Here is a 26,176-nt window from a genome sequence, read left to right as displayed (position 1 = left end):
TCTGAGCCTGCCTCAATTACTCGCTCCCCCCTTGACCCTAATACCAGCAGCAGTTACATTCTCCCTCCCTTACACCAGCAGCAACACCCCCCTCCTTTACACCAGCAGCAGTTACACACTCCGCCCCCCTTACCAACACCCCAGCATCTGCAGCACACTCCCCCACCACTAACCAACACCCCAGCATCTGCAGCATACTCCCCCCCCACTAACAACCCAGCAGCACACTCCCCACCCCCACTAACCAACACCCCGGCAGCACACTCCCCCCCCCTTACCAACACCACAGCAGCACATTTCCCCCCCTTACCAACACCCCAGCAGCACACTCCTCCCCTCCTCCAGCAGCACACTCCACCCCCACAGAACACTCCCCCCCCTTACCAACACTCCAGCAACACACTCTCCCCACCTTACCAGCAGCACACTCTCCCCACCTTACCAACACCCCAGCAGCACACTCTCCCTACCATACCAACACTCCAGCAGCACACTCCTCCCCTTAACACCCCAGCAGCACATTTCCCCCCTTACCAACACCCCAGCAGCACATTTCTCCCCCTTACCAACACCCCAGCAGCACACTCCCCCCACCAAACAGCACACTCCCCCCCATACCAACACACCAGCAGCACATTTCCCCCCTCACCAACACCCCAGCACCACACTCCCCCCCACCCCTGCAGCACACTCCCCCCCATACCAACACCACAGCAGCACATTTCCACACCCTTACCAACACCCCAGCAGCACACTCCTCCCCTCCTCCAGCAGCACACTCCACCCCCACAGAACACTCCCCCCCTTACCAACCAGCAACTCTCCCCCCTTTACAAACACCCCAGCAGCACACTTTCCCCACCTTACCAACACCCCAGCAGCAAACTCCCCCCCTACCAACACCCCAGCAGCACACTCTCCCCCCTTACCAACACCCCAGCAGCACACTACCCCCCCTTACCACCACTCCAGCAGCACACTCCTCCCCTTTACCAACACCCCAGCAGCACACTCCCCCCTTTACCAACACCCCAGCAGCACACTCCCCCCTTTACCAACACCCCAGCAACACATTTCCCACTCTTACCAACACCCCAGCAGCACACTCTCCCCCCTTACCAACACCCCAGCAGCACACTACCCCCCCTTACCACCACTCCAGTAGCACACTACCCCCCCCCCCCCTTACCACCACTCCGGCAGCACACTCCCCCCCTTTAACAACACCGCAGCACCACACTCCCCCCCTTTACCAACACCCCAGCAGCACATGTCCCACCCTTACCAACACCCCAGCAGCACATTTCCCACCCTTACCAACACCCCAGCAGCACATTTCCCACCCTTACCAACACCACAGCAGCACATTTCCCCCCCTTACCAACACCCCAGCAGCACACTCCTCCCCTCCTCCAGCAGCACACTCCACCCCCACAGAACACTCCCCCCCCTTACCAACACTCCAGCAACACACTCTCCCCACCTTACCAACACCCCAGCAGCACACTCTCCTCACCTTACCAACACCCCAGCAGCACACTCCTCCCCTTAACACCCCAGCAGCACATGTCCCACCCTTACCAACACCCCAGCAGCACATTTCCCACCCTTACCAACACCCCAGCAGCACATTTCCCCCCCTTACCAACACCCCAGCAGCACACTCCACCCCCACCCCCACAGAACACTCCCCCCCTTACCAAAACTCCAGCAACACACTCTCCCCCTTACCAACACCCCAGCAGCACATTTCTCCCCCTTACCAACACCCCAGCAGCACACTCCCCCCCCCAGCAGCACACTCCACCCCCACCCCAACAGCACACTCCCCCCCTTACCAACACACCAGCAGCACATTTCCCCCCTTACCAACACACCAGCAGCACATTTCCCCCCTCACCAAAACCCCAGCAGCACACTCCCCCCCCCCCACCCGAGCAGCACACTCTCCCCCTTACCAACACCACAGCAGCACATTTCCCCCCCTTACCAACACCCCAGCAGCACTCCTCCCCTCCTCCAGCAGCACACTCCACCCCCACAGAACACTCCCCCCCTTACCAACACTCCAGCAACTCTCCCCCCTTTACAAACACCCCAGCAGCAAACTCCCCCCCTACCAACACCCCAGCAGCACACTCTCCCCCCTTACCAACACCCCAGCAGCACACTACCCCCCCTTACCACCACTCCAGCAGCACACTACCCCCCTTTACCAACACCCCAGCAGCACATTTCCCACCCTTACCAACACCCCAGCAGCACACTCTCCCCCCTTACCAACACCCCAGCAGCACACTCCCCCCCTTTACCAACACCCCAGCAGCACACTCCCCCCTTTACCAACACCCCAGCAGCACACTCCCCCCTTTACCAACACCCCAGCAGCACATTTCACACTCTTACCAACACCCCAGCAGCACACTCTCCCCCCTTACCAACACCCCAGCAGCACACTACCCCCCCTTACCACCACTCCAGTAGCACACTACCCCCCCCCCCTTACCACCACTCCAGCAGCACACTCCCCCCCCTTTAACACCCCAGCAGCACACTCCCCCCCCTTTAACAACACCCCAGCAGCACACTCCCCCCTTTACAAACACCCCAGCAGCACATTTCCCACCCTTACCAACACCCCAGCAGCACATTTCCCACCCTTACCAACACCACAGCAGCACATTTCCCCCCCTTACCAACACCCCAGCAGCACACTCCTCCCCTCCTCCAGCAGCACACTCCACCCCCACAGAACACTCCCCCCCCTTACCAACACTCCAGCAACACACTCTCCCCACCTTACCAACACCCCAGCAGCACACTCTCCTCACCTTACCAACACCCCAGCAGCACACTCTCCCTACCATACCAACACACTCTCCCCCCTTACCAACACCCCAGCAGCACACTACCCCTTACCACCACTCCAGCAGCACACTCCCCCCCTTTACCAGCACCCCAGCAGCACACTCCCCCCTTTACCAACACCCCAGCAGCACACTCCCCCCTTTACCAACACCCCAGCAGCACATTTCCCACTCTTACCAACAGCCCAGCAGCACATTTCCCCCCCTTACCAACACCCCAGCAGCACATTTCCCCCCCTTACCAACACCCCAGCAGCACATTTCTCCCCAGCAGCACACTCCACCCCCACCCCCACAGAACACTCCCCCCCTTACCAACACTCCAGCAGCACACACTCCCCACCTTACCAACACCCCAGCAGCACACTCCTCCCCTTACCAACACCCCAGCAGCACATTTCTCCCCCTTACCAACACCCCAGCATCACTTACAACAGTACACTAGTTTAAAAATATCCCTACCTGATGCTGGTCTTCCGGTCCAAGTTGGCTATGTAGTCTGAACTGCTGTCATTCTCCCACACACTCGTTCTAAGCAACCATGCCCGGGCGGGAAGCTCCCAGAGCAGAACACTGACTGACTGAGAGCAGAGGAGGCGGAGCTTCACAGGCTCAGCCTCCGAGTATGCTGCTGCTGCTGCTATATAAATCCGGCTGCCAGTAGCAGCAGCAGCCCGGCAGCCAGCAATTACAATGAAATTTAAAAAGCCTGCAAATGACAGGGGGACTCAGTGGCGCCCTATATGAGCCAGCGCTTCGGGCGACGGCCCTGTTAGCCCGACCCTAGAACCGTCCCTGCATATATACCCACAGATGTGTCCACATACATCTTAGCTCCTTGCGCGTTAAACAGCTCTACTAGTCGCACCACAATACAGTTCATTAATTTCAATACACCACCCAAATCAATGATTTTCGGATAGTAATGAACAAAAGAAGCTAGTTTGAGATGAATGCATATCTAATTTGGCAAATAAACATGTTTTGTACACATTGTTTACAAATAAATTGAGTTTTAATTTCCTTAAATGTTTCTCAAAATATGCACCCTTTGCGGTGATTACAGCAGGGCAAACGCGGGCCATTCTGTCGGTCAACTTGTCTAACGTTTCAGCTCCGATTGCAGCCCACTCTAGCAACTCCCAAAGGTGATTTTGGCTTGTTACTTGCACATCTCGAACACACCTGTCCAAATGATCCTAAAGTAGTTCAATTGGATTGCAATCAGGACTCCGGGGGGCTAAACCATGCTCTTCAGCACCTGTTGTTGTTTTGAATGAGCATTTTTGCAAAGACAGTGTGAAATCACGATTACTAAGGCACGCGCCGGAAGGAATGGCATGGTCAACCAGGATGTTGTGGTAGCGTTTGGAGTCCATGATTCCTTCGATTTCTTATGAAGACACTAACTGCACAACCTCCGAAACATCCCTAGACCATAATGGAACTTCCTCCATGCTTGACTGTGTGCTGAATACAAGCAGGAAGCAAGCACTCACCTGTCTCACGATGAACAAACTTGCACCTCTTGGACCCAAACACCTCAGACTTTGATTAGTCTGTGAAAAAACCTTCTTCCACTTTTATACAAGATCACACAGTGCATACATACTAGACGATATGTCAGTCCAATTCACCATATCGTCAAGGAAATCCTCTAGTGTGTACCCAGCTTAAGGTTTTCAATCAGATCTGCAATATAGGATCTCAGAGAGCGCAAAGGCCCAGGCAACATGTGATTGTTGGGGCCTACAGTGATAGTGAATTATGGGATGGAATTTTATGCAGGATTTAAAGTAAAAAAAAACAACTGAGCAGAATCACACAACACTCACCATGTCTGTATTGTCAGCCAGCAGGTGAGTCTCATAGTCAGCACCTTCAAAGTAAATCGTCCAAGTCCCATGTGAACGTGTGTGAGGCACCAGCCTACAAAATCCTTCAGGAGAAACAAAACAAGGCACATATTAAAAATAAAATCTAGGAAAAAATTCCAACAACCACCCACTGTGTGAACATGACACTGGCATACATGCATACATACATACATGGACACCTAATGCAGATAGACAAAAGCCTGATATGCAAACGTGTTTAAAGGTTGTTTTACAATTAAGATATTCTTTATTTAGTTCATTAAAAGGACACTCCACAAAATAAATATGTTTTGTGGGGATCAACCACCATCCCTGGCAGTTGCATTCTTTAACAGCCATTCAAGTGCCCAATCATTTATTTTATCGTTGGCAGCATACATGCCAACATATATTTATTTATTAACAGTTTCTTATATAGGGCAGCATATTTTGTTGCGCTTTAGAATTTCAAACAACATTATTAGAACAAAACTGGGTAGTAACAGACAGACAAAGGTAAGAAGGCCCTGCTCGCAAGCTTACAACCTATAGGGAAATAGGTATTGATACACAAGGATATGTGCTACATATTGCAAATTGGTCCAGCCCGATTGCAGATGTTCTTGGTGAGCTGTATGATCCAGTCACACAGGAAAGGTGGCCTAGGGTTAGGAGGATGTGAAATTGAAGAAAGAGAAAATGTGATATGTGTATACTATAAGAAGGGAGTTAGATAGGGAAGCTATAAAGGTTATGTAGGTGATTCTGGAATCTGATAAGTTTGTCTGAAGAAGTGAGTTTTCAGTTAACGCTTGAATGTTTGGAGACTAGCGGAAAGTCTTATTGTGCATGGGAGGGCATTCCACAGGGTGGGTGCAGCCCGAAAAAGTCCTGTAACCGTGCATGGGAACAAGTAGTGCGTAACAATGAGAGACGCAGATCTTGCGCAGAGCGGAGATGTCGGGTTGGAAGATATTTTGAGATAAGTGAAGAGATGTATGTTGGTGTAGTTTGGTTAATAGCTTTATGTGTGAGTGTAAGTATTTATATTGAATACGGTAGAAGACCGGTAGACAGTGGAGGGACTGAGAATGGATTAGCAGAAAATTAACGTTTGGTGAGAAAGATCAGCCTCGCAGATGCATTCAAAATGGATTGTAGCGGCAAAAATAAGAGTTATGGTATGACATACCTTTGTTAACTCTTCTTCTTCGAGGTCCATGGGGTCCACAGCCAATACGATGGGGTATGAATCCCGGTCACCAAACAGTTAATACAAACGAGATATCTGCTCCCAGGATGCACCGGGTCCCTCCTCATATACCCCACCCCCTGCCTCAGGTAGCCAGTTTGTTACCAAGCTCAAGCACGCAGAGACAAAATAAAGGGTAAGAAAGAAAAAACCCATATTCATGAGTCCAGACTCTCAAGAGAAGACATTTTCCAGGAAACCCCCCCAGAACTACAGGTGGACCTGTGGACCCCATGGACCTCGAAGAAAAAGTTAACAAAGGTATGTCATACCATAACTCTTATTTTCTTCTTCGGGGTCCATGGGGTCCACAGCCAATACGTTGGGGATATCCCAAAGCACTAACCCTACGGGCGGGGACACTCCTGACTCTCGGAAGAGAGGAGAATCCTACGCCCGAAGGAGGCTTCCTGACAGGCAAAAGTGTCAAAGGAATAAAATTTGACAAAGGTATGGATGGAAGACCATGTGGCTGCCCTGCATAATTGCTCAGCAGAAGCATCCCGGCGGGCCGCCCACGACGGACCTACCGCCCTAGTAGAATGTGCTGTTACTGAATCCGGCACCCGCATGCCAGCCTGTGTATAAGCCAATGAAATTGCCATGCGAATCCACCTGGCCAGTGTCTGTTTATTGGCTGGCCAGCCACGCTTATGACAACACCATAAAGCACAAAAAGTGAATCAGACTTCCTCCATTTGCTCGTGCGTCTCACATAAATTCTCAATGCACGGACTACATCCAGGGAAGCCTCTCCTGGCGAGAGACTAGTGCCCTGAAATGCTGGAACTACTATTTCTTCAATAATATGAAATTTAGACACTACTTTCGGAAGGTAACCGTCCCTAGAACGTAGTACTGCTCTATCTTGATGAAACACCAAGAACGGCTCACGGAAGGAAATTGCAGCTAAATCCGACACTCTACGTGCAGATGCTATAGCCAGAAGAAATACTGCCTTTACTGTTAGCCATTGATGTCTATTGAATTTAAAGGTTCGAACGGAGGAGCCTATAAAACCTTCAGAACTACAGTCAAATCCCATGGAACCATGGGAACGAAGGGAGGCTGAATCCTCAACACCCCCTGAAAAAAGGTCTTTATATCTGGTCTCAGAGCAATTTTATATAGGAACCAGACTGAAAGAGCAGACACCTGTACCCTCAAGGAGGCCAGGCGGAGCCCTTTTACCAGACCGCTTTGAAGAAAATCAAGCACTCTGGATATCAGAAATTTCTGTGGGTCATACCTTTTCAGTTCACACCACTGAAAGTATGCCAAATTCTATAGTATATACAGGCTGAGGATGGTTTCTGTGCCTTCAGCATCGTCCGTATAACAGACTCGGAAAAACCCTTCTTCCTCAAGACGGAGGCCTCAAGAGCCATGCCGTCAAAGATAGCCGATGAAGATCCGGGTGCCAGCAGGGACCCTGTAGCAACAGATCCGGTCTCAATGGCAGAGGCCATGGAGTGTCTATGGAGAGAGACCGTAGATCTGTGAACCAGTGCCGTTTCGGCCATGCCGGAGCTATTAATATCACGGTGCTGCCCTCTTGTTTGATCTTTCTGACAACTCTGGGAAGAAGAGCAAACGGGGGGGAACAGATATACCAGCTTGTAACGCCACTTTACTGTCAGTGCATCTACAAACTCGGGTGTCGGATCTCTGGTCAAGGATCCTTACCTGGGAACCTTGTTGTTCCTTCTTGACGCCATCAGATCTATTTCTGGTAGACCCCACCTGTCCTCAAGGTTACGAAAAACCTGTGGATATAGGGCCCACTCTCCTGCATTTATCTCCTGCCGACTGAGAAAGCCGGCCTCCCAATTCAGGATCCCCAGAATGAACACTGCAGATATCGTGGGAAGATGAGTCTCTGCCCAGACCAAGATTTTTGATACCTCTGCCAAGGCAGCCCAACTCCTTGTGCCCCCTTGATGATTTAGGTAAGCAACCGCGGTGCGATTGTCTGACTGTATCTGCACCGGCCTGCCCTTTAAGATTTCCTGAGCCTGCACTAAAGCTTTGAATATAGCTTTTAGTTCCAGGATGTTTATCGGTAGCCGGCTTTCTGCCACTGACCACTTTCCCTGGAAAGTGTGTGACCCTGTCATCGCCCCCCAACCTTGAAGAATGGCGTCGGTTTTGAGCAATGTCCAATCCGACACCCAAAAGGGGCGACCCTACCTGAGATGCTTTGTCTGCAACCACCAGGACAGGGACAACCGCACCTCTGGAGAGAGACGCAGCAACTGAGACCTGATCGTGCGGTGATCCTCGTCCCAGCGAGACAGAATTAATTGCTGTAGTGGCCTGGAGTGGAATTGAGCGTATTCCACCATCCTGAAGGTGGCCAACATCGACCTAAAGACCTGCATGGCCACTAGAACGGATATCTGCCTGTTGCGAAGCAACCTGCATATTCGTGATTGTAAGGCAAGAATCTTCTCCTCCGGCAGATATATTTTCTGAACCACGGAGTCCAATCTTGCTCCCAAGTGACACATTTGTTGTACCGGGCAGGGTGGCGGCTTTTGCTAGTTTATGATCCAGCAGTGACTGTACAGACATGATACTGTCAGCCCCAATTGATCCTGTAACTGCTGCGGGGACTGCCCTAGCAACAGGAGATCGTGCAAGCAAGGCAAGATCCTGACGCCTTGGCGTCTGAGGCATGCCATCATCACCGCCATCACCTTGGTGAATACCCGAGGGGCTGTGGACAGGCCAAAAGGTAGGGCCTGGAACTGAAAATATTCCCCCCTACCGCAAAACGAAGACATTTTTGATGAGCCTGTGTGATTGGTATGTGGAGGTAGGCATCCTGTATATCTAAGGATACCATATAGTCCCCCTGCTCCATTGCCAACACAATCGATCGCAATGTTTCCATCCTGAACCCGGGGGCTCGAACAAATTTGAGCTCTTTCAGATTCAGAATGGGCCGCTACAGCCTGTTCGGTTTTTGAACAAAGAACAGATTGGAGTAAAACCCCTCTCGGAACTGATTCTCTGGCACTGGAATCACTACCTCCGATGCTAGTAACGCAAGAATTGCTTTCTGAAGGGCCAATGCTCTTTCTGAACCCTCCTGTGGGTTTACACAAAAAAATCTTTGAGGAGGAGTCCTCCAAAACGTCAGGGCGTACCCTCGGAAGACAACTCCTCGAACCCAGGCATCCTCCGTCATGAGGTGCCAGGGCTCCGAGAACCTAAGTAGTCGGCCCCCTACCCTGGGATCCCCCAGAGGGAGGCCCAACCCATCAGGCCACTGGTTTATCCTGGACCCTAGATCCTGGACGTTTGTTCTGCCAGGGCTTCCTGGGTCCTGCCTTTTTTGGTGGAAATCTCGCCGAGGGCTGACCCTTGGCCTTGCCCTGCGGCCAAAACCCCCGAAAAGGACGCTCTTCTAAGTTTAGACGAGGTTGCTGATGGCAAACCTGCCGTCTTTGAGGCCGCCATGGAGGCTATAATTTTAACCAATTCTGGACCAAAAAGAAGACCCCTGTGAATGGAAGGGATTCTAGGGCCTTTTTGGACCTGGCATCTGCCTTCCAAACTTTTAACCAGAGAATCCTACGTGCCACCACGGACTCCGCTGAAACCCTGGAGGAAAGGATCCCTGCATTCAAGGCGGCATCTCCCAGATAAGACGCCCCTTCTCTAATAAAGGAGATCATGTCCAGCTGCTCCTTAGAGGCATCTGGTAAAGACTCCGCTAGTTTCAGCCCACTTCTTAATAGCTCTTGCTACCCAGGCATTGGCCATAGCTGGACGGGTCGCCGTTCCTGCCAGCGAGAAGATTGATTTGAGGCAACTCTCCAGTCTCCTATCAGGGGGATTAGCAGAGTGGTACGTTTAATCAGCTGCGCCACATGTGCATCAACTGACGGATTTTCCCACCTGGCACAGTCCTCTGCTGGAAAAGGATATAGATGCGCCATTCTTTTAGAAGGATGGATTTTCTTATCCGGACAGACCCACGCTTCCTCCATAAGTTCTGATAAATGCTAAGACTTTGGGAATTCTGCCTTAACCACCTTCTGGCACTTCAACAGGGGGGCCTTCCTAAGCGGAGGATCCCCTTCCTCGATATTTAATACCGATTTCACAGCCCTTATCAGAAAGGAGACATCGGCTACTGGGAAATGATCATCACCCTCCTCGGAGCTAGACTCCTGAGAAGAGTCCTGTGCCTGTTCCTCCTCCTCGGAGGTACTGGAGTAATCACCCATGTGAGAAGGTAAATGGCGCCTAGATTTAGGCTGCTTTGATTTGACAGCCTGAGGAGGCTGAAAAACCCCCGAGGATGATGCCATAACCTTACCCGCACCAGGATCCATCCAAGGAGGCCACATCATGGGCATAGGATGCATCTGCTGAGGCAAATCCCAAACCGGTGGTACCGGGGGAGCCAGCCGCTCCGCCACCTGAGCCATAACTTAAGAAAATGATGCCCAAGGGGGCTCAGGGCCTGTAACGGGCAAACTTAATTGGTGTGGTGTCTGTCTAAAACAGTTCCCACAAAGGCCATTTTGTAGAAAGTCCTGTGAGGATAAGCCTGCCTTACAGGCTATACAGGATATCAGCAACGGGGCTCCCGCCACCTGACCCTCAGACATGTCAACTATGCCAAGGTTCTGAGTGTATATGTGCTGCTTTCTACTCTCAACCCACACACCTGCATTAAGGGAAGGGGAGAGACAGTGACAGTTTACAGGAATTGCAGTTCTTTTACAGAAGAAACAGTATCCACAGACAACAATCACATGTCATGCATAAACACTTCTATGAGTCATACGAATATAAGCTCTCACTACCATAATCAGTGCTAGGCTTAGTAGGATAGAGCCCTGTAAAACCTGAACCAGGAGTAGGAAAGGTATACAGGGAGACTGCCCAGCGTCATGCACAAGCAGCGATCAGAGAGCAACTGACATACACGCTGGCTGCCTTATATGGAGGCTGGGAGGAGTAACCCACCCCGCTGCGCCAGAAGACACGACTAGCGTGTGGATTGGGGGAAGGGCCGCCGGAGAAGCGGACCTCCCCTATGCTTCTTGGACCTGCCCGGTAAACTGACATGGCTACCGCCAAGAGCCCCGGCTTGTCAGGAACATCACATCCCTGCGGTCTAATGTAGGCGACAGGTTGTTCTGCCCCTGACTGCAGCTGGCCTCCGGCCAGTCTAACTGCCGGAGGCCGGACCGCCACGTGGTCCCGGCGTCAGCGGCCGCCGCTACCACCCGCTTACCTGCTATCCCCTTGATCCGGATGCAGTCCAGGGCATGAGAGCCCCTGCCGAAGCCCTAGCCATGGACCTGCCAAGGCTAGCGGTGCAGCGCCGGAGGAGGTAGTTGCAGCGCGTGGCCGGTGCGTCTCCGATCAGACGCGAGGTTGCTTCCGGGACAGCTCTGACCACCCGCTGAGATAGAGAGTAAACTCTCTTTTTTCTTTTTTTTTTAGTTACTCGTCTGCAGGACTGCTCCTGCAGTCCCGCTGTCTATGTGGTGTACACAACAAACAGGAAGAAATGGCTACATGAGGCATGGGGTGGGGTATATGAGGAGGGACCCGATGCATCCTGGGAGCAGAGAGCTCGTTGTATTAACTGTATTGGCTGTGGACCCCATGGACCCCGAAGAAGAAAGACTGTTTTTGGAAAGACCAATAAAGGAGACTACAGCAATGGTCAATGCGGTTAATATACAGATTTATGGTATAACATACCTTTTGATAATTATTTTTCTTCGAGGTCCATAGGGTCCACAGGAATTACCTTGGGATATATAAAAGGACTGCGTCCATTGCACCAAACAGCAAAGATTTGGAGCTCCTAGCATGCACTGGTCCTCCTCCCTACATACTCCGCCCCCAGCCACAGGCACTCAGTTCGTGACTAAGCCTCGCAAGAGACGGAGAATGGAGAAGTAAGAAACATTTCACAAGAAAACACAACAAGCGAAGAGGGAATCTGTGATATAAAGCTTTAAGAACAGGTCCATCTGAGGCCAGGAGCGTCAGCGTGGGAGCCCTGTGGACCCTATGGACCTCGAATAAAAAGAATTATCAAAAGGTATGTTATACCATAATTCTGTATTTCTTCTTCGGGTTCCATAGGGTGCAAAGGAATTACCTTGGGACGTCCAAAAACATGTCCCCTTAGGGATGGGGACACTCCTGAGAAGATAAGAGAATCCGCCGCCCAAAGGAAGCATCCTGGGAGGCATACGTATCAAAAGCATAGAACTTTATGAACGTACTCACGAAAGACCAGGTGGCTGCCTTGCAGAGCTGTTCAGCAGAGGCAGAACGAGTGGAATGGGCTGTCACCCTGTTAGGAACAGGGAAAATTAGCCGGAGTATAGACCTGGGAAATGGTCTTATATGGAGCCAGCGGGACAAAGTCTATTTATTTGCTGCCAAACATCTCTTGTGGAATCCATACAACATGAATAGAGAATCTGTTTTCCTGATGGACTTGGTCCGATCCACATAGATCCTGAGGCCTCGAACCACATCAAGGGCAGCTTCACCTGTAGACAGGTCTGTAGACTGAAAGGCCGGGACTATAATTTCCTCATTAATATGGAAACGGGAAACCACCTTTGGAAGGTAGCCCGCCTTGGTACGGAGGACAGCTCTATTTTGATGAAACGCCAAATAGGGAGAGCGACATGACAGAGCTGCCAGGTCAGACACTCTGTGAGCTGAAGAGATAGCCAGGAGAAAAAGTGTCTTCACCGTCAGCCATCTCAAGTCCACCTTATCCAAAAGGGATGCGTATGCAGTGCCCTAAGAACCAGAGAGAAATCCCACGGTGCTACCAGTGGGAGGAATGGAGGTTGCAGACGCAGTACCCCCTGCATGAATGTTCTAACATCCGGCAGGGGAACAATTTTGTGCTGAAACCAAACAGTCAAAGCCGGAACTTGGACTCTCTCAAGGTAGCCAGGCGAAGACCAAAGTCTAATCCAGCCAGGAGAAAACCAAGTACCCTAGCCACCTTGAATATCTTAGGATCATAATTTTCTGTTGTAACACCACAGAAAAAATGACCGCCAAATCCTGTCATAGATGTGAGCAGAAGCAGGCTTCCTTGCTCTTAGCATAGTCTATCACTGACGGAGAAAACCCCCTGGCCTTTAAAATGGAAGACTCAAGAGCCAAGCCATCAAAGCCAGCCGAGGTATATCCTGGTAAAGACACGGGCCCTGCATTAACAGGTCCTGTCGCAGAGGCAGTGGAAACGGACTGTCTATTGAGACGTGTCAGATCTGAAAACCAATGCCTCCTGGGCCAGGCAGGAGCTTTTAGAATCATCCTGCCACCTTCCTGTTTGAATTTCCTGACAACCCTTGAGAGGAGGGAGATTGGGGGAAACAGGTACGATAACCTGAAGTTCCACCTCACCGCCAGGGCGTCCACGAAAGCTGCTGAGGGGTCTTTTTTCCTGGACCCGTACCTGGGGACCTTGTGGTTGTGTCTGCCCTACCTGTCCACTAGGATTTGAAACACCTCCGGATGTAGAGCCCATTCGCCGGCATGTATGTCCTGCTTCCCAGTTGAGAAATCCTGAGATAAAAATTGCAGTGATCACAGGAAAAAGGTTCTCTGCCCACAGCAGAATTTTTGCCACCTCATTCATGGCCTCCTTGATGGTTTATGTAGGCCACTGCCGTCGCATTGTCGGACTGAACCTGAACAGGCCTGCCCTGAAGAAGGTCCTGCATCAGCAGAAATGCCCTATGCATGGGCCCAAAGCTCCAATATATTTATTGGTAGATGGCTTTCTTGGTCTGTCCACCTTCCCTGAAAGGTGTGCTGACCGATCACTGCTCCCCATCCTTTTAGACTTGCGTCTGTGGCGAGTACCACCCATTCCGGGACCCATAACGGACGACCCTTGTCTAAGAGAGTCGTCTCCAGCCACCAAGCCAGGGAGAGCCGAACCTCTGCTGAGACATAAATCATCTGACACTTTATCTGTTGATGCTGACCATCCCACTTTGAGAGTATCCACAGCTGTAGGATTGGAGTGGAACTGGGCATAAGCCACCATGTCGAATGTGGCTACCATGGAACCCAGGATCTGCATAGCAAAGTGGACTGATTATCATGCAAGCAAGTAGTGACTGTGCACCCGAGACTGTAGTGCCACAATCTTGTCCTCAGGCAGAAAGATCATCTATTGCAGTGTGCCCAGCAGTGCCCCCAGGTGCACCATTTGCTGAGTCGGTGACAGGGAAGACTTCTTCCAGTTGATCACCCAGCCGTGCTTCTGTTAGCAAACAATAGTCATCAGGAGGTCGTCCAGATATGGCAGTATCCTGACCCCCTGTCGCCCAAGACAGGCCGTCATGACTGCCATTATTTTTGTAAATACCCGAGGGGCTGTGGCCAGACCGAAGGGTAGAGCCTGGAACTGAAAATGTTGCTGATCTATTGCAAACTTGAGAACGCTCTGATGGGATACTGCAATCAGAACATGCAGATATGCATGCTGAATGTCTAGTGACACCCTGAAGTCTCCCGGTTCCATTGCCAGCATGATTGACCGTAGAGCCTCCATCCGAAACTTCGGTACTTTGACAAATCTGTTGAAAGATTTAAGATAGGTCGGTGCGACCCAATGGGTTTTTGGATCGAAAACAAATTTGAGTAGTAACCCCTTCCCTGTTGCGTCACAGGGACTGGGACTATAACTCCTGAGTTGAAGAGGGTCCCCACAGATTCCTGGTAGGCCGAAACTCTGAACGAGTCCCCAGGAAGATTTATCACAAACCTCTGAGGGGGATGCTTTCGAAAAGTTATGACATAACCATGAGCAACCATTCCCCGGGCACATGAATCCGTAGTTGTCTGCTGCCGGGCATGGGAGAACTGTAACAGTCGGCCCCCAACCCTGACATCCTCCAGGCTTACCATCTGGCTTGGAAGCTGGGTGCTTGCCTGACCAAGTCTTTCTGGGTGGCCCTCTATGGGACTGACCCTGTCAAGCCGAGGGCTGTTTCTTTATCTTATTTTGTAGCCAAAAGGACCGGGATGATGGTCTTCTAGAAGTAAATGTTGATGGTAATTCTGTCGACCTTGGTGTGGCCAATGTAGTCATATCATCATCCAATCCTGGTTCAAACAAAATCTTGCCTTCAAAAGGTAAGGACTCTAGAGCCTTCTTAGACCCTAGATCTGCCTTCCAGGACCTTAACCATAGGGTTCTCCGGGCTGCCAGAGTTAGCAGAGACCCCAGACGCCATTGTGCCTGCTTCAATACCCGCTTCCCCCAAGTATACAGCCGCCTCCTGTATCTGATCCAGAAGAATCTTCTGTTCTCTTGTCGGGTCAACTATGGTCTCTGCCAGAGACCTAGTCCAATCTTCCATCGCCTTTGCCACCCATAACTATCTAGTTTCTTATCCGTACTATCCTTCAAGGCAGATGCCGCTGGAATAAGCAATGTAGCACTCCTAATCAACCTAGTGATATGAGCGTCTACTGTGGGGAAACCACCCATTTACTGCATGCTCCTGGCGCAAATGGGTACCTAGCGGTTACCTTCCTAGTGGGCGAAAAATGCTCGTTAGGAGTTTCACATGCCTCGGACATGAAACTCGGCAATCGTTCCGAGTGCGGGAAATAGTCTTTAGCCATGGCCTGACGTCTAAAGACCACCTCTTTAGATGCCGGTGTGACCTCTTCCTCCTGAATAGAGGACAGACTTCACCGCCCTTACCAAAGAGGGAACATCCACCAAAGATTGGTAGTCCTCCTTTACTGAGACGGCCTCAGAAGTCTGAGAATCCTCATCTGATGAGACGGTTGATTCCGAGGCAACACATGGTGACTCTTGTGCCCCCACTTCCTTACCACCACCGGTCTTTCCACTGGAGAGGCTGAAGAGGGTAGTATCCCCTGGCTAGAGTGAGCAGCCACATCCACCCAACAGGTATTTATGGGTGGTAAACACATAGGAAGAACATGCTGTGGGAACCCCATAGCCTGAGGTACTCCCACAGCTGGAGCCCATGTCTCTGTGGCCCTGCCTATCAAATAGGACAGGACTTCCGGAGTGATAGCCATCCATGAAGGCCCCGATGCTGGTGCAGGTGTACCAGTACCAGATGTACTAGATTCCTGTTTGCTACAGTTTTTAAAGAACCCATTTAGATTCACATACTGCTCAGACAGGCCTGCAGCACAGGACTTACAGCATATCAGCACCGGAGGACTCACATCCTTATCCTCCGACATAATTAAATGTACAAGAGATTCAAGTCTCAATGCAATGTGACTTATACTATCAGTGACACACCCTACCCTCAAAGGGACCAGGAGAAGGAGTGATCGCAATCTCAGACAACATAGACAGTGTACATACAGCAGCTGGCACACAGTCACAGTCAATGCAAAAAAGACATGCAATTGCTAAAGCAATGTGGACTCAATAAACTAAACCGGCCCCTGGAGGGGGATGGTAGGATATAGAGTACGCTATATACCAAACCCAAGGGAGAGGTACATAGAGACCGACTGCTACAGACGCTAAACTGCGCGCGTCTCGCACACGAGGAGGTCATTTATACCAGACACTGGAACCCTGCCCGGAAGTTGGCGTTTGGGGGGAGGAGTGGCCGGGGGAGTGCCTTATCGCCGCTAAGCTGCGATTTTGACTGCCAGGTACGCTGCGCTACAAGGTAATAAGACGTGCCCTAGTGCGTCTTACCACCCGTCCCCGGCAATAGACGATATGGCCACGGCCGCCTTAGTGAGGAATCGTTTTTTCAGAACGTCTTTCACCCGCAGCGGCCACTGGCGCGTCTCAACACCAGAGGCTAGGGGACTGTTTGCGCATGATTCCTTACTTGACATCTCCGTTTACCCGACCGCAGTCCCAGACCCCAGCATCTTATGGCCGCCAGCTAAGCCATGCTGAGGCCTGCCGAGAACCACAGGGCACAAAGCGGTCTGGTGTTTCGGCATCGGCGGAGGTAGGTGGAGCCGCAGTAGAGAGTCATTACTGGCGCTAGTACCGCTAAACTTTTGAAGTTTCATAACTTCAGGTAAAACATGAAATAAAAAAAGCAGTCCCACTGTTCTAACAGGTGCGTCTTGCCCTGAACAAAACAACTGAAAGCATGCGGCTGGGGGCGGGGTATATAGGGAGGAGGACCAGTGCATGCTGGGAGCTCCAAAGCATTGCTGTTTGGTGCAATGGACGCTGTCCAAATATATATCCGAAGGTACTGTGGACCCTATGGAACCTGAAGAAGAAAATTAGTGCATGGATTAGAGTTTTTGCAGTGTCTTGTGGTCTTATGGTCGAATTTGCTGTGTTTTTAAGATGGAAGTTTAAAGAGAAAAGAGAATCCGCACAGATCCTAATGTTTCTAATTAATTTCACCCTTCTTGCTTATTATTCTGTGTAGTTATTTGCCAATAAATATTCATCCTTTTCTTGCCATCTTTAAACAGAAAAGGAATATTGGAAGAGGTGCTACCCTGCTCACAAAATATACTCCAACAAAAAAAGAAAAAAAGTGTGAGGCTATTCGGTGCACTCCCGAGAGTGCACCCAATAGCCTCACACTTTTTTTCTTTATTTGTTGGAGTATGTTTTTAAGATGTATGTAACAGGATTTTAAGACCGATTGAATGTGTGGAACAAAGGACAGTTCAGAGTGAAGGATGACACCTAGGCAGCGGGCTTGTGGGGTAGGGTTGATTATCGAGTTGTCAACAGTGATAGAGATATCAGGTTGTAACTACTATTGACCGGTGGAAATATAATTCTGTTTTAAATACATTAAGTTTGAGGTGGCGAGATGCCATCCAAGATGAAATGGCAGAGAGACATTCAGTGACATGGACCAGCGCAGATGGTGACAAATCTGGGAAGGATACATATGGGTCCACATACATCTAGCCTCCTTGCGCGTTAAACAGCCCTTCTAGTCGCGCCATGCCGTGGCGTGACTCTGTAGCACTGAGCGTCTTTTCGTGTGTATTTTTACCTTCAAATGTGTCTTATTAGCACAACAATGTGACTAGATAGCACAAGCAGCTTCTGCTGATTAAAATGATATGCAGCATACCTATGTTCTGTGAGCGAATGTATCTACATACGAGACGCTACATTTCAGTGTCAGTGGCTGTAACACTGTAACTTAGTGTTTAGAATGTAATAAATGTCTGGTGAATACACCCACACTAACTCATTTTAATCAGCAGAAGATGCTTGTGCTATCTAGTCACATCGTTGTGTGAATAAAACGCATTTGAAGGTAAAAAGACACATGAAAATACGCTCAGCGCTAGTCACACTAAGCTTCCGCATTATGTGTGGCACGACTTGTAGCGCACGGAGGATAGATGTATGTGGGAACATCTGTAGATAGATTTGAGTATCGTCCGTGTACAGAGGATACTGAAAACCAAAAGAGCTGATTAGTTTGCCAAGAGAGGTTGTATAGATTGAGAAAAAGCAGAGGACCCAAGACTGAGCCTTGTGGTACTCCAACTGATAGAGGTAGCGAAGAGGAGGTAGAATCAGAAAAGCGAACAGTGAAAGAGCGATTAGATAGGTAGGATGAGAACCAAGAAAGGGCTGTGTCTTGAAGACCTAGGGATTGTAGTGTTTGTATGAGAAGAGAGTGGTCAACAGTGTCAAAGGCAGCAGAGAGATCTACAAAAATTAAAAGTGAGTAATGTCCTTTAGCCTTGGCAGTGACCAGATCATTTACTACCTTAGTCAGTGCTATCTCTGTGAAGTGTTGGGAACGAAAGCCTGACTGAAGTGGGTCCAATAAGTTGTGGGTGTTAAATCGAGTGTAGGCAAGTCTCTCCAGTAGCTTGGAGGGACAAGGGTGCTGGGAGATAGGATGGTAATTTGAGAGTTAGGCTCAGAACTTTGTTTTTTTTTTAAATAGGAGTGATCACTGCATGCTTAAACAGTGATTTAGTTAAGGGTGGGATGAGCACAGGAAACAGATGTACTGATTTGTGAGGGTATAGGATCAAGAGGAGATGTAGTAGAGAAAGACGATGAGAAGAGTGTAGATACTTCATCTTCATTAGTGTGGTCAAATGAAGAGAATGTGCCAGTGGGTTCAGGTAGGGAATTGAGCAGGTCACTGGCTGAGGTAGAGCCCACCATTTCATTTTGGATAATATCAATCTTGTCCTTGAAATAGGAAGCAAGATCTTGTGCACTGATAGTAGCAGGTGGTTTGGGTGAGGGAGGGGTAAGAAGTGATTTAAATGTATTAAAAAGTCTCTTTGGATTAGAGGCTTGGGCAGAGAAGACAGATTGGAAATATTTTTGTTTGGCAGTGTCCAATGCATTACTGTAAGAGTGGTATATAGTATATGTGAGGACGTCACTAGGAGTATGATATTTACGCCACTGACATTCTACTTTACAGGAGTTTCTGTAGGTGTCTTGTCAATTTGGAATGCCACGGTTGACGTCTACGTGGATTGTGATGGGTAGCTGGAGCCACTTTATCAAGGGCTATTTCTAGGGTCTGGTTCAGGTGTGATACAGCAGTCTCAGGAGAAGTGAACTTAGAAATTGGTAAGAGTAATTGTTGCAGAGAAGTAGCTAGTTGTTGAAAAGTAATAGCATTAATATCTCTGTGGGTTTAAGGAGGCTTGGTTGATTTTGATTGACATTGACGTAATGGAGGAGTGTGTGCAGGTGATCAGGTTGTGATCCGAGAGAGGGAAAGGAGCATTAGTGAAATCGGAAACTGAGCATAGTCTGGTGAATACAAGATTAAGGCAGTGGCCCTCCCGATGAGTAGAGTCAGTCCATTGGGAAAGGCCAAGCTAGAGAAGTTTGGAAGCATGAGGAGAATGTGGACTGTCAATAGGGATATTGAAATCACCCATGATGATGGAGGAGTTGTCAGAGGATAGGAAGTGAAGGAGCCAAGCAGAAATGTGTTCCAGAAATTGATTTGGTGGTCCAGGTGGGTGATGGATAGCAGCAATGTGCAGAGAGAATGGGGTGAAAGTCCTTATAGAATGTACTTCAAATTATGTAAGTATGAGTGATGGTACTTGTGGGTGAACTGTGTATGTAAAAGATTATATCACAACATAAGCAGGTATACACAACTCTAGACAAGAACTAGCTTGCCACTGTAAATTCTCTGTTGTGACAGAGTGGGTCTCTCCCACATTCTGGGAAAGGGTTAAACTCCCTGTAGCCAGGGTAGAACCACACCCATACCTCAATTAAGACCAGCTAAGGTATAAAAACCTGGTAAGTTTAGTTAGCCAGTAATAATGTGAGGGAGAGGTTGCACCTTTAGCAGCTCTCTATGCTGGACAAGCTGAACCATGACTGTGCTGGAAATACTCTGCTCGTTTGAAATGCGGTCTCATGTAAGATGTATTATTGTTCTTGAACTGTGTTTACCTTACGTATGAAGTCATTACACTGACTCTGCCTTTTCAAACCTGGAATAAAAAGCTTGCTAGTTTGCATCATTTCAGTCTCCCATTGGTCGTCTGAACTTACTCTCTACAGTTGTCTTCAAGAACAACTTCTTGTATGACCTGGGAGTGGGCGGAAAAGATAACCTAAACTCTGCATAGAAGCAATCCGCCTCCAAAAGCCAAATGAATAAGGTAGTTAGGTAGCTAGTGTTTAACATTTTTAACTAGATAAATGTTTTGAGCTACTGTATGTTAAACAAAAAAGCAAATAAAAATATATCAGTAATATCTCTACGAAAATAGAGGAAGTTAAATGCTCCTAATCTATAAAAAGATAATCAGTTTATAAAACGGAAATTTTTAATAGAACTCAATATTAGTGTAATGACATTAAAATGTATAATATATTGAAGCAGGAGATCCGAAATACATCAATTCAGCAAATTCATAATGTCATAGCTGGAGTCCTTACATGGATCTATTCCCTGCTGGTAACAATATTGAATAAAGTTACCCCCTTTTTTGGGCTTTTGAATTTGCTGGATTGATGTATATCTGATCTCCTGCTTCGATATATTATACATTTTAATGTCATTTGTTATTTGTATATGTAAATTTACACTAATATTGCGTGTTATTAAAGATTTTCTGTTTTATAAACTGATTTTATCTATACCAGACTTTTGCACTGTTGTTTTCTTCTTTTTGCTTTGTAATAGTTTCCTTGAGAAACATAATTAGGAGGTTTGTCACTCCTCACAGCTGCAAGCTTGATATTTAATATTAAATATTTAGTGCCGAATTTAGTTTTTTTTTGTATCTTGCTCCTAATCTGTGGCTTTTTTATGGCAAAGCTACTGACAACCAAAAGACTTAAGAGTAATTTTTCTTTGAAGGTCTTTCTTCTTTTCTGTGCAATCCAATTACATACTACATTTTGTGTGTTTTTTTCATACCTCTTTGGCACAGTGGTTCCAAAAACTCCTGTAAACCATTGGGGATGTTCCGTACCACATCACATGAGTAACCGTCTTCAGGCAAAAGAAAAGGCAACTGCAAGTCAGGATCCTCTTCCAACTGAACCTCACGTCCATCACTACGTGCTAGTTCATCAGCAGTGTTTTCAGCTACAGACACCACACTCTCAATGAGCTCCTGTGTGCAATGAAAAGGGAGGGGATATTGCAAGAATTCCGTGCAAATATAGAACTATGCCGACAAAGGATGTAGTTTATATCCCGGAGGTTGGGTTGCCGATATCCCGACACCAGTCAGAATCACGGCACCGGTATCCCGTCAGTAAGTATTGGGGATAGGGGTAGGGTCATTAGGGGGAGGGTTAGGATACTTACCAACAGGTGTTGGTATCCTAACCCTGTCAAGATGCTGGCGACGGAATTCTGACCGCAGGAATCCTGAGCGCTGACATGTCGTACCCAAGCCAACAACAGTCTAGGTTTAACATATAATTAGTAATAATAATTACCGTAGGTATGTAAGGTTCATCTGGTGCACAGTGGTAATTTGTCAATAAAGCATGAAGTTGCAAGGAATTCAGTTTAAAGCAGGTATTGTTAATGTTGGGGATATCTTGATGAGAATATTTGTCCATAGTAAGAAGAGTTGTTGCCTACAAACAAAGCAGAAAAACATTTTTAGTAAATGAAACAATAAATGCTACCTTAACATACAATAATGGAAATTGTTATGGAGTATCCAGCATCTTCACTTCAGAAGAACAAACATTTTAGGAAGTAAACAGCTCTGATCCAGTGCTTAACCCTAGACTGCCAGTGCACAGTACCCACTGAGCTGCTAGACTACAGCACAGATCAGGCTTGATATAATTTGCAACCCCAACTTTCAAATGTGAAACAATGAAATGGGAATTTTGTCTCAGTAATGGCTCAGTGTTCGTATATACATACAAACATACACACCGACCGGCCAGAGTGCCCATGCTGACCCCTGTCCACCACCAAAAATGCCTACAATGGGCACGTGAGCATCAGAACTGGACCATGGGGCAATGGTAGAAGGTAGCCTAGTCTGATGAACCATGTTTTCTATTATATCATGTGGACAGCCAGGTGCTTGTGCATCATTTACCTGGGTAAGCGGTGGCTCCAGGATGCACTACGACAAGAAGGCAACATGACAGTGGCAGTGTGATGCTCTGGGCAATGTTCTGATGAAAAACCTTCGGTCCTGGCATTCATGTGTATGTTACTTTGGCACGTACCACCTACTTAAACATTGTTGCAAACCAAGTACACTCCTTCATGACAGTAGCCTCTTTCAGCAGAATCATGGGCTCTGCCACACTGCAAAAAATTGTTCAAGAACAGTTTGAGGAACATGACAGAGTTCAAGGTGTTGACTTGACCTCCAAATTCCTCAGAGTTCAATCCAACAAGCATCTGTGCTGAAAAAATAAGCCTGAGCCATGGAGGACCCACCTGGAGCTTACAGGAATTAACGGATCTGCTGCTAACGTTTTGGTGCCAAATACCACAGGGGACCTTCAGAGGTCTTGTAGAGTCCATGCATTAAGAATTTTCCGCCCAACACTGGCATCCCTTGGGCTAAATGTATGGAAGCCGTAAAATTTTGTGAAAGTGTGTACGGATAACCAGGAAGCTGCTTTGCAGAGCTGCTCAACCAAGGCACCATGCTGTAAAGCCCAAGAGGCTCCGACAGCACGCGTCGAGTGAGCACGAACTGAGGCCGGAACCGTCACATTGGAGGCAGGCCAGCTTCTTTTTGGTGCATTGATCAACACCAACAAGGAATCCATACGCCTCAAAGACGCAGTACAGTCCACATAAATGCGTAACGCACATGCCACATCCAACAGTGCTAAAAAAAAGTTTCACTAAATCCTGGCAAAAAAGCCGGGAGGACAATATCTTGGTTAATGTGGAAAGCCGATACCACCTTTGGCAGAATAGAAGGTTTACTGCGTAACACTACCCTATCCTCATGAAAAATAACAAGCGGAGCTTTACAGGAAAGAGCCGCTAATTCAGCCATCCTTCTGGCCGAGGCAATGCCAAAAAGGAAAAAAAAACCTTCTACAGACTCCAAAGGCTCGAATGGTGCCTTTTGGAGTGCGCCTCCAAAACTAAAGTAAAGTCCCAAGGAAAAAACGGTGGGACATAAGGAGGCTGTATGTGAAGAACACCCTGCAAGAAAGTCTGAACTTATGGAATGGTGGCCAATTTTCCTTGAAACAGGATCAATAAGGTAAAAATTTGTCCCTTAAGAGAGGACAATCTCAGACCCTTAACCAACCCCCTCTTGCAGGAAAGACAAGAGACGAGACACTCAGAATCTTTCTGGTTTGAACTAGTGGGCCCTTAATGCCCCGCATGCTGATACTTGTGGCTCTCAAAGTACCAGCATGCGGGGGAGACTTGCTGGGACCTGTAGTTCCACTGTAAAGACAATGATGATAAATCTATTTTTTACATTACACCAAACACTATCAACCCACCACCCAGGGGTGGCAGGGATAGCCCTGGGCTATCAGCCTAGGCCAGAGGTGCCCTGGAGAGGGTGACCACTTTATTAGGGGGGTCACCAACTCCCCAGGAATCCCTGGCCTGGGCTGACTAACGGTCAGGGCTGATGCTGTGGCTGGGGGGCCCGGTGAAAGGGCACCCCTGGCTGTGGCATCAGTCCCCGTTAGAAAGGGTCCAGGGCTGGTTTTAAATATACGGTGGAACTCACGTAATTTTTTTTCTCCGTATAATTAAAACCAGCTCTGTCCCTGCTGCCTTGTGCTGGTTCTTACATTACAGGGGATCCCTACACATTTTTTCCCCTGTAATGTTAAGAACCTGGACAGGCTGGCAAGCCCGAGGCTGGTTAGTGTTTTGGAGGGGGGGGACCCCACGGCTTTTTTTTTTTTTTTTTTTAACAAATTATCCCTATATTTTCCAGTTACAGAAAGAAACATACACAAATCACAATGATTTGTGTATGTTTCTGACCATCTCGCAGCTCAGGGGGTTGAGAGTTTGAAAAGTGATTTTGACAAAGAGTTTGCTCCTATCTCACCCGAGCTTGTCATCCCGATATTTGGTAAATTTGAGAGATGTATGTTTTAGGTGAAAAGTACTTCCGATTTGGCCTGATGGTGATAAGATTCGAGATTGCTATCTCACCCGAGTTTTACGAGTGAGATGAGAGAAATCTCTCTCTAACTCACCCGACATTGCCTTTAGTAAATTTGCAAGCAGGGAAAAAAAAAAAAAAATCAATAAATCACCCGAGATGGTCATCTCGATTCTTAGTAAATTTACCCCTAAAAACCCCTTGACCCTCAGAATTTTGGATTCAAGAACCATGCCGTCAAAGCCAAGCGATGTAAATTGGGGTGATGGCATGGACCCTGAAGCAACATATCTGGACACAGAGGTAGACGATACGGAACGTCTGCCAACATGGTCTAAAGAATTGTGTACCAATGATGGCGCAGCCAGTCTGGAGCCACCAAAATGACCGGCCGTGCCACCTGTCGAATCCACTGAATTACCCTTGGTAACATTACCAACAGGAGGAAAGATGTAATCCAACTGGAACACCCAAGGTGCTGTCGTGGAATACACCAGAGAAACCTCAGGATACCAGGACCAAGAACCGTACCTTGGAAGCTTCTTGTTGAGACGAGAGATCATAAGATCTATGTCGGGGGATCCCCATCTGGAAACTATATCTGCAAACACCTCCTGGTGTAATTCCTCCCAGTTGTCCAACCCTGGAATGTAAACTGCTGAAATAGCTGGAACCCAATTTCCTGCCCAATGAAGGATGTGAGAAACCTCCCTCATTGCTAGCCAGCTGCGTGTTCCACCCTGCTGGTCTATGTAAGCAACTGCTGTGGCATTGTCTGATTGGATTCATATTGGTAAATTCTTTAGACAGCATTGAGCCTGAATCAATTTACAGTATATCGAATTGCCCTTACTTCCAGTATAATGATAGGAAGAGCGGTCTTCTGAACAGACCAAGGGACCCTGTAAGTGTCTGTCCAGAACCACCGCCCCTCAGCCTGTTAGGTTAGCATCTGTGGTGACAATGATCCAGTCTTTTACTGACAATTGGCAACCCTTGTTCAGATTTGCATTTTGCAGCCACCACCGAAGAGACCGCTGGGTCTGTGATGATAATCTGAACTTTTGATTGTTTATTCGAGGGTCTGGTTTTACCCATCGATGAAGTAATTAGTTATGTAGTGGTCGGGCTTGAAATCTGGTAAAAGGAACAGTTTAGAATGTAGCTACAATTTTCCCCATAATCTGCATAGCCCTTAGAACAGAGATATGAGAAATATGGAAAATGGTCCTTATTCTGGATTGCAGATACTGAATCTTTGCCTGTAGCAGAAACACTCTGACACAGAGTGTCGAAGAGAAGACCCAAAAATACCATCCTCTGAGATGGAATTAAATTTGATTTGGGAAAGTTGATGATCCAGCCGAATCTCTGGAGCAGGCCTATTGTAATCTGAAGATGTTGTTGCAATAGAGCTATTGAGGGAACCCTTAGCAACAAATCATCCAGAAAATCCAACACATCTAACCCCCCTCTCCTTATTATGGGTATCATATGGGCCGAATGGCAAGGCCTGAAACTGAAGATGCAGATGCCCCACTACAACCGCAAGAGATGTTGATGACCTTTCCATATAGGAATATGGAGATAGGCATCCTTGATATCTATGAAAGCCAGAAAATCCTCTACCTCCATAG

At 48.2% G+C, this 26,176-nt stretch overlaps 1 protein-coding gene across 29 annotated transcripts in view; it reads right to left on the bottom strand.

Moving 5' to 3' along the window:
• Positions 1–26,176, bottom strand: part of AFDN (afadin, adherens junction formation factor) — a 364,648-nt gene that overhangs the window by 134,910 nt on the left and 203,562 nt on the right. For all 29 annotated transcript variants that reach the window (XM_088481599.1, XM_088481597.1, XM_088481582.1 and 26 more), the window contains 3 exons: positions 21,907–22,050; positions 21,377–21,575; positions 4,703–4,806 (listed from right to left, as the gene is read on the bottom strand). In XM_088481599.1, coding sequence (XP_088337725.1) covers positions 4,703–4,806; positions 21,377–21,575; positions 21,907–22,050 — 447 coding nt within the window. The remainder of the gene's footprint in view (positions 1–4,702; positions 4,807–21,376; positions 21,576–21,906; positions 22,051–26,176) is intronic.

Source organism: Taudactylus pleione, unplaced genomic scaffold, assembly GCF_031769625.1.
Source record: "Taudactylus pleione unplaced genomic scaffold, aTauple2 ptg000275l, whole genome shotgun sequence".
NCBI classification, from domain to species: domain Eukaryota; kingdom Metazoa; phylum Chordata; class Amphibia; order Anura; family Myobatrachidae; genus Taudactylus; species Taudactylus pleione.
Note: the sequence above shows the minus strand (reverse complement) of the source record. Positions and strands in the feature narration are given on the sequence as shown.